Here is a 9,828-nt window from a genome sequence, read left to right as displayed (position 1 = left end):
TCTGGTTTAAAAACTATTTACAAAATTTCCACTTCTTCATAGATTAAAACTTTTTATTGATTTAAAATAAAATAATAATTTGCCTATAATTAAATTAAAAGTTTTATTAGTTCTTTCAAGTTCTTTATTACTTTAGTCCAGTTCCTATTCCTAGCTCTAGTAGACCAACAGTCTCCTACTCTTCCTACTATCTCATCTCGCCATCTTGTAATAGGTCTTCCTTTCCTTCTTTTTCCTTCACTCTGTTGCAATTTTGGACTACCTTCTCGTCTGGCAACATGTCTTATTTATTAGGCTTTTAACTTTAATCCTAGTTAAAAAAAAAATAAAAATCATTTGTTAATTGTAATTTTAATGTTTTATTACCAAAAGACATTTATATATTTAAATATATAATTCTACTTTGGATATTTAATACCACCGTGTCAGTTATAACACCAATTACCAGATTGAAAATATGAGGAAAATCCCTTTATTTGACTACCTCTGTGATAGAGTGGCACATCACTGAATGTGGACATCAAATTAATTGAGTTTCAGTTGAAGGAGTTTTTCATGAAACTGTTCTGTTTTTCCGGGTAATGTTTTTTCAAAGGGTGTTTTGTGTATTGTCCAATACGGTAGACCAATATTGGTTATAATAAATGTCTATTAGTGAGCATTTGACACTCGGGACCCAGTATATCAATATATTTTCTTAAATTGTTTTTATTGAGTAGTATTCCATTCTGCCTCACTTTAGGAAATTGGTCATGGAGGTAGTAGAATACTTACACACCATGTTTACAGATATGTAAATATGTTAAATAATAACAAAATAAGATGTAGAACAAAATTTTACTTAAAGTTAAATAAAGTAAGTAAAAATTTTAAAGAAATTCATCTTTATGTATAGCAAATTTATAAATATGTAATATTATATATTGTTTCAAATTAATTACATGTTTTTTACTACTTTTCATTATATTTTATAGGAGTAGCGTAGCTCGATGGATATAAGATAAGTACTCTTAACTCCAGTCTATTTCGAAATGACTGTGGCTGAAATTAATTTTGTTTATTGTTTGATTGTCCCTACTCCAGAATCTCATTGCCAGTTTAAAGGGTCTATCGTGGAATATAATAATCTTAAGGAATTCCATTATAGATTTTACTTCTTTTCTTGGTATTGAGTCATGTTATATATATATTTAATCGTTTGGCAAAGGTTTACTTTCCTCTTCATAACAGCATAATGTTCATACTACACTAGTATGTAATTCAATGTCCTTTGTGGCATGGTACTTAAAGAAGCTGAGAGGATATAGATCGCGTTGTCCATTCTGAGGCGGCATAACATGATTTCCTGTTTTGTTTTTTTATTTCCTACTCCTCATCATCCCTTTTTTATTATTTATTTTGTCTTGTAAGAATTTTTAATTTTACTTCTCCAGCTCTCATCCCACTTTATCAGAAGGAAGTGTTTTAGATGATCCACCCAAATGCCTGATATCACATTCCAGCGAGAAAATAGACTCTTCTGAAATAGTTGAGAAGAGATAGAAAACTAAAAAAAGTAATAATTAATAACTACATACTTATGTAGCTATTTAGGGAAAGTCATTCCATCTATAATTACAGTTAAACTGTATCCAAAACAGTTGTTTATTCTTTTTAGATAATGCTGAAACACGGTAGGATAACTATTAATCCAAAACAGTGTCACTTTTACTGTCGGGATGCAATAGGGATTCATGAAGGTTCCAATAGATCGAATAAGATCATTCGAAATGATTCAATAAGGGTCGGTTCTATTCGTCATTTGAATCCTCTTAGATTACCTTCTTCCATATGTACAGATCTCCTACAACCTCATTCTGGGTACTTTCCAAAAAGACTATAGAAACAAATTATATAATATTTATGTATATAATTATACACTTTCAATCAATTATAAATAAAAAATTCTAAATGAAAAAAAAAAACACCTATGCATAGGATTATTATTTATCTACAAAGATCTATCCGATGAAATCGAAATAATCCTCACATATGCTCCTGTAAATTTTCAAATTTATCGTTAAATAATAATAATAACAATTCAAGTAAGCATTCTAAGGAATAACAAATGCCTGTATGTGAAGAACGATTAAAATGTCAACCTTGTAGATCTTAGGCCAACAAGCATTCTAATTTGTTTACCTCTCTTTCTGGTCATTTCTCCTATAAGGGGGATTATTTATCTTATTATTTACAGGGAACCACCCTATTCTAACACCATGGTGGCGGATTAAGGTTTGATTTCGTAAAACAGCCACAGAAATAATAGCTTCAAATTTTTAGAGAAATTTCAATATTTCTATATCAGTCTGTTGATCATTTATTGTGGAAATGTTTGACACTGTCTACTTTAAGAAACGATTTTCCATTCGCACAGGCCATGCCGTGAATTATTATTATTATTATTATTATTGAGGCGACAGACCGTAGAGGTCCAAGGCCTCACGCGATGTTCTTAGGAAATACGTTGCATGTTTCATAACGTGGTTTTCATAGGGTGGGTTCGTCACTCCCACGCCTATTTTTGTGAGAGCCACCCATTGGCTAACGGGCCTCACAAATGCCCGGGGGGAGGCTGTGAGTGAGTATTGTATAATTATATGCTTGAAAAAATTCCGGATTGGGCCGGGGACTCGAACTCGCAACCTTATGGGTTGGCAGACAAGCGTGCTACCACTATGCTACCGTAGTGAATTAATTCTGAATAATTTAAAAGTCATTAATAATGACCTAATCTTCTTTAATTGTCTCTCTTTCCCTGAGTGTTGGCATGAATATATTTGGATAATTGGCATGGACTATTTGGACTAGTTTTTTTTTGTCATTATCCATTTAATGCCGTAATTTTAAAACTGTCGATTCTACAATTTTCTGACTTGCTAATTATTGCTATTTTTTTCCCTTCATCTAATACTAATTTCATAAGTGAATAATCCGTTTTATTTTATTATCCGTACTTTGATAACTTTTGAAAGTCATTGCTTCTCAAGGAGTTTTCAAGATAGTGGGTAGGATGGCAAAGATAATGACGACGAAGACGAAATGCCTGCTTAAAGAATTCCCTCCCCCTTTATAGTCCTCCTTCCAGGAAGAGACAGAGGGGAAGAATGGCCGCCGACGAAGGAATCCCTGAAAACTCGCAAAGGGTGAAGTGGTTTTTCAGAGCGCAATACAAACCATTGCCAGCCCTAGGAGCTCGTTTGTCAAGCTCAGGTCCGTCGCCTCAGCAGTTTTTCTTCCTCGTTGATGCCTGCCGGCGGAGCGCTCTTAATCTGCAAAATCTTATCAACCTTTTCACAGCAGCTAACCGAGTGACATTTAGTATCCAGATTATTCACAGCTGTCTCTCTTTTTTTTATTATTGTTCGTCTTTTCCCCCGTCCTACTTAGGGGGTTATATGTTAAGAACAATAATGATAGTCATAACGGCTGTGGAATAACTATTATTATTATTATTATTATTGGCGCGACAGAAAGTGGCCTCGCGCGATGTATTAAAGAAATTCATCGCGCGTTTCTTGACGTAGTTTTTTCGTTGGGTGGGTTCGTCACTCCCACGCCTAGTAGCATATCTATAGTGAGAGATAAAAATAGTATAAGAAAGAAAATGGCCGAAATGGATTGAAGATTATAAGCTTCTTAACATTTTTTACTTTTGGACGGTTTTTTTTAATTTATTGTTTTAAATCGTTAAAATACAAAAAAAAAAAAAGTAGCTTACAAAATTATTGCTTTAAAATCGTGTGGTTAGTTTATACATGAAACGAATCAGTCTGGACTTGAGTGATTTCAAAGTCAGAAGTTGAAGAAATCTGGAAAGTTAAAATAAATGGGCGCACGAAATGTTAAAATCGATAATATTTTTATATATGACATCCCATATAACATAATAGAAATCTGTTTCCAAGAAATCAGGTAAGTTAAAATAAATCGATATGCTAGCAACCGATAATGAAATCGATTTTTTTTTTTCAAAAACTATCTGATAATTCAAACATGGACCTGAATATTGAAAAATCCGAAAAGTTAAAATTAATTGATACTGTAAGTTCGTAATTATAACATTATTTATGTAATTTGACAAAGAATACATTTTATTTTCAGAATTTTCTTAAAATTAAAGTCATTATTTAAATAATGTTATGTTGTAAATTTTAATTAATGTCTTTTAATGAAATACGACAATATTTCAAAACTAAATAAAAACACTTAATAAAATGAGTAATATAGGTACTTGAGTATAGGGAAACCCGAAACGTAGTCAAAACAAATATAGAATAGTGATAATTTTCTAAATGAAAGTTTTTTACTAGCAACATCATAACACATATTTTATTTTATTTTATTAATCAAAATTTTATTTTTACCTCTGGTCATATGGGTGAATGCTACCAGTATTTTATGGTACATCCAATATTGGTAATACATCCTACTATTATGCTATTGTATTTTAGAATCAAGTATTCAGTTGCTTATAAATACTCCAAGTACAATAATTCTGAGTAAATGTAGAAAATAGAAATCACTTTGTCTAAGAGTTGAGTACTTTTTATACTCGTCAATCATCAAATTGAGTAAAGTACTAGTTAAAGTAAGCTGTACAAGAACAGTGTGAGTATTTGAGTAAAATACTGTATACTCTTTAGTTTTGACTCATGTCAGAGAACGTTTTACCCATCTCTAAACCAGAAAACATTATTGATGTACTTGTAGCCTCAGATACGCCTAAATATTTCGAATTGTTATAGCTAAAGTACCGCACAACCGCAAGGTGTTGCGGGTCCAGCTCCTGCATAATCCTAACGGCTCAATAGTATTGTTTTTTTTACTTTATTTAGTTTATTCACAACTGTAAAAGTATTTTTACAACCAGCGAATGAGATGTAGAGACAGAAGAAAAAGAAAATAAAAAAATAAATAAATAAAATAAAAATGTCATGAAGGCATGAAGGTTAAGGTCATCCAATGATGCCTCTCCATTAAAATTGAAATTTAAAAATTAATTTAAGAGGTCCCTATTCCAGCTCCTTCGTAAACGTCGCCTCGTATCTGCTAAGTCTCGTGTTGATAGTCCTTGAATTAGAGGGTTTCAATAATATTGATGATCGTTAATATACATGACAAATTGGAAAATTTTCAAATCATTTCATTAAAAAATAGAACATTACTATATCAATTAATAAATTCATAAACAACACCATCGGTCGGCAAATTAGTTAAATAAAGAAATTAATTAATAATGTTGGGGCTAGGATTACAAGATTTTTTCCTTCATACCTCAATCTATATTTTTGGATACATTGAAAGTTGTAAATAAATTCATGATTGGCCTTCAGCTCTATTAATTTTGTCATCATTTCATGGAAAGTAATAAGAAGTTTAAAAATCTTTATCGCTTGAGGGAAAAACAGAATGACTGACAATTATTATTATTATTTCAATTGCATGAACGGTATAATTAAATAATACCATAAATTTTCCAACAAAATGTGAATTAAGAACTTGAGGTGGACATTACGTAAAATAAGAACTCTGAGGGGGATAAGGTTAAATGTTTACGTAAAAAAGTTTTTTTTATTTTGCCTCAAGTCCTTCAGTGAGGACCTATGCAGACCCCGGAGATGGAATATCAAGATTCGTTTCCTGGGACTGCCAAGACATAAATTATGACTAACCCAGGAAGGAATCGAACCAACAACCTTATGAACTAGCACTCTTGGACCCTCACCGTAACGTTCTTTGCTATCTGGCCCAAAATTAAAATATGCGCCAAATGTTACGGTAATTATTAGAACATTATTATAAACTTATAGGTTGCACTTTCATTTATTTTCATCTACTTAAGCATATACCTAAATAACACACACATAAATAAAAATAAGATGATATTAACTGAGGTGTAACTGAAAGCCATCAGTTTTTTTTTACTGTACATTGCCGTTGGAAGAAAAAAACCTTTCAATTATTTAATTAAGCGTAAAGGAATCAACTACCTAATGCTGATGAGATAAAGATTATAATATCAAGGTAATGGAAACATATAATATAAATAAAACAAAATATTTGGCATTGAGTTGTGACAGTTCATGACCCATTAAGTAATAAGGTGACAGTAATTAATTATTCCACTCTAATAACCGAGATTAATTTGGAGTTTCTTATCCCTAATTATCGAGTCTGATAATTAGCCACCGACCCTCGAGGGGAAAAGAGTTTTAAATTAAAAAACTTCGAATCGAGGTTTCCGCTACTCTTTCAACGAGGGGACATTTACTAAACCCCTCACCAAGAGCAGTGGGATCAGCGAATCCCGCAAACACTGTCGACCGAATTCGATAATTCTCATTATTCATGTTAACAAAGCATTAGCATGTGATCTCGAATAAAAAATGTCCAATATAAGCGAAGATATAGCAAACATCAAAATACAAAACTTTTGTATTGAAGTCATAAGAAAACATACCTTATAAGTTTATTCGTTTTGACTTTAAATTATTCATCTTAATGATTCAGTGTTACGACATGATAACTATTTTGAAATTTATTCCCTTAAATCCGTAAAGGAAGGGGGCAACATTTAAAATTATTCTTCCTAGAAAAAATCCTGATTTAATAAGTTTTTGTTTTAACATTTCAAATGAACAGTAAAACATCTAGAGCATTGACAAACGATAGAAGTATGAAACATGGCATATTCTCATGATAAACATATATCAGATACTCATGTTGATCAAATATGTGCTTAGTGCTCCTTTCCTCTTTTTCATAGAGGACCCGTACTAAAATTAAGACAGCGTCTTAATTAAGCCAATACGATCAAATAAACAAGGCACAAACATTTCAATCAAAAATATTACGTTTAATTGCTTGTGATGGTTCCTTAAGATTGGTCATCTTAGCCCAATTTACCTCTTAAGCATGAGTGAAGGTTTTTCTATAACCGTTCCTCTTCTGTCAGAAATCGAACCTGAACTAAAGTAAGATGTTGATATTATTTCTCAGTCTCCACGATTGTATTACTTCCGTAAAGCTTTCAACACATTATCTGCGGCATACCACAAATAAATGATCCTCACCATATCATTATTTTCCTAATGGTTTAACTATTACTTGTACTATCTAACATAGCGCAATATCACTCAAGTTTAAATTTTAATACTTAGCTATTAGTATGTATTGTATTATCCACAGTCTTGCTTATAAGATCTAGTCAACACACTGCTTCTTATAATAATTCTAAAGTCTAAGAGACAGTATTTTTGAAAATATTAATGGCACAATAATCACTAATAGTAAATTCGCTAGTAACTGACTCAACGACTATGAATAACAATTTTATTACTAAATTATGTGTTTTATATGTTGCAGCACCGAACCTCCTTCTCGAAGTACAACGTCTCATGTTTGGAGACGCCAGTGTTCGGGGCAGTCGGTCCGTCCTACAGAAGCTTACTCAGGCCTCGGCAGAACTCTGTCTTCGTTGGAAGCACAATAACTGTCAAAGTCAATCCACCCAGGTAACCTGTTTGAACTTCTTATTCTCTGGTATATATATGGTCTGGTGGTCTATATACCTGTGGTACACCTGAATCTCTTTCAATGAAAAGTGAAGCCAAAAGGATGGTAATTGACCGCGCCCTCGGTGCTCTGGTTTCCTTTTAGGTTAATAGGAATGTCCGCCATTGTAATGTAAACTGAATCAAAAAACAACCTGTGATTGGCTCCTGCCCCTCTATTATACCAGTGGAATTCATCAAAAGACCTGCCTTTTAAGCTTTACTTTCCCTGGCTGCTTATCCTCCCAATAGGGTAATTGCATAATAATGCTTCAGTTGTTAAGTATGTTCTTTCTGACAACTATTACAATCTGTTGATCTAAAGCATTTTAATTCATAACTATAACTGAATAATTAGAAATTACAAAATAGAGTAGATCACAGTATTAAAAAAATATACAATTTATGATGGAATATATGTAATTTATGTATAAGGCTGCGGTGGAACGCAATTTTTTCTTGAAAGGTTCAATCTAATGTGTCATGAACGGAGCTTACTGTCCATGTGACAAATACATAAGAAATGCTAAGCCATTCGAAACGCCGTTTATGATTAATTGGATATTATAAATCAATTTAAATGAATACTTAACAATCTAATCTTAAGGACAATGTTATATAGGAGGCCCAATTAAGAAGTTGACAAATTTGAGAGAAAAGAACTAGAGAAGCATTAATGCCGGAACTAATGGACCGGAAGGGACGAAGTGGTTGAGATGCCCTCCACTAGGGATAAATATCCCCTCATCCCCCTCCACTTTCATCCCTCTCCTTCTCCTCCCCACCCCCCATGAGATGGGTATTTTTCTCATTGAGCGATCCGGGTACTTAGTTCAGCGTAGAAGCCTCACAAGCTTAATATTCCTATTAGTATTCATTCTCCACTACTTGTATTTAGCATTGTAAGTGATACCTTCTCCTAGGACAAGAACACGGAACCAACATTGCTACAGAATACTTGGTTTCTACTATACCATAGAGCTAGGGTTCATATCTGGGTATAGTTTATTAAAATTGTCTATACATTCTATCTCAGATTTTGCGTCAAATCTGAGATAGAATCATTGCTATGTATGCGTAGCAAATTATAATTTGAAGTCGATAGATAAATATCTATAGACAATTTTAATAAACTATACCCAGATATGAACCCTAGCTCTATGGTATAGTAGAAACCAAGCTTGGTTAAAACAAATTTTGTGTTCGGTGAGTTCCGAAAATCCTAACGGAAGACCATAAGAAACAGAGACTGGATGCAGTACTGACCTTTCTTCTAGAATACAGTACAAATGTGAATGCAGTTCTGGATCTTATTTATTTATTTATCACCCTACCCTGCCTATTAGGCAATACGGGTGTTCGCAGCAGTGAGTACAACTCATTGCTGCATATGTCAAACATTTACATAGCTGTGCAGACAGCTTGCTATTGCTACAAAATAAATCTTGCTCTCTTCCTGAGGCCTTGCTGGTGTAGTTTATTCTTTCCTACCAAGGGAGAAGTGAGTAGGGCCCACAGCCTCCTTCCACCCATACACGAAGGTCTTGTAGTGCGGGTAGTTTTCTTTCTTCATCAGCTCAGGAAGATCACTCTCAGTCAGAACATAGAGTCCTGTTTCCCTCATCATCTTGGCTCTCAGTGCTTCATAGGCAGTACAGGCAAGTAAGACGTGCTCGGCAGTCTCAGGAACCTGACAAATTGGGCATAAATGATCAATGTTTATGCCATGTACTGCGAGCTTAGCTCGGAAACCCCCATGACCCGTGAGGAACTGTGAGATCCAGTAATCGGGGAGGACCCACGTTGATTCTAGGCGTGAATCAACGGTTGGAAAGTACTTCCTTAGGCTGGCCCCTTTTAAGCAATCCACCCACCGTCGATTCCATTGTTGCAAGGTTTCTTCTCGAAGGATCCTCTTCCATCTATTAGGGCTTTCACCAATACGCGCTTGGAGGTTCTCCGGTAAATCCGCCAGACCTTCGTTCTTTATTTTGTGTCGATAATAGTCTTCCTGCAGGAGAAGATCGGTAGGCACTCCTCCAGCTAATACCTGTACCGCCTCATGAGACACTGTCCGGTATGCACGAGTGACTCGCAGCAGAACTATCCTCTGTATTGTACCCAACCTTCTCTTCTGCCTTTTCGAGAGATGTCGACTCCATGCGGGGGATGCATATCTCAAGATACCCACAACTACTCCTTTATATATGGTCAATGTTGCCGGGTATCTGAG

At 34.1% G+C, this 9,828-nt stretch overlaps 1 protein-coding gene across 1 annotated transcript in view; it reads left to right on the top strand.

The window, feature by feature from the left end:
* Positions 1–9,828, top strand: part of LOC106686302 (uncharacterized) — a 58,671-nt gene that overhangs the window by 29,336 nt on the left and 19,507 nt on the right. Inside the window, exon 2 of the mRNA XM_067053701.1 lies at positions 7,408–7,556. Within this exon, the coding sequence (XP_066909802.1) occupies positions 7,408–7,556 (149 nt within the window). The remainder of the gene's footprint in view (positions 1–7,407; positions 7,557–9,828) is intronic.

The sequence above is a fragment of the Halyomorpha halys genome, unplaced genomic scaffold, assembly GCF_000696795.3.
Source record: "Halyomorpha halys isolate HHAL.00 unplaced genomic scaffold, Hhal_1.1 Scaffold35.1, whole genome shotgun sequence".
In the NCBI taxonomy this organism is placed as follows: Eukaryota; Metazoa; Arthropoda; class Insecta; order Hemiptera; family Pentatomidae; genus Halyomorpha; species Halyomorpha halys.
The sequence above is the reverse complement of the archived record's forward strand: the minus strand, read 5'-3'. Positions and strand labels throughout refer to the sequence as shown.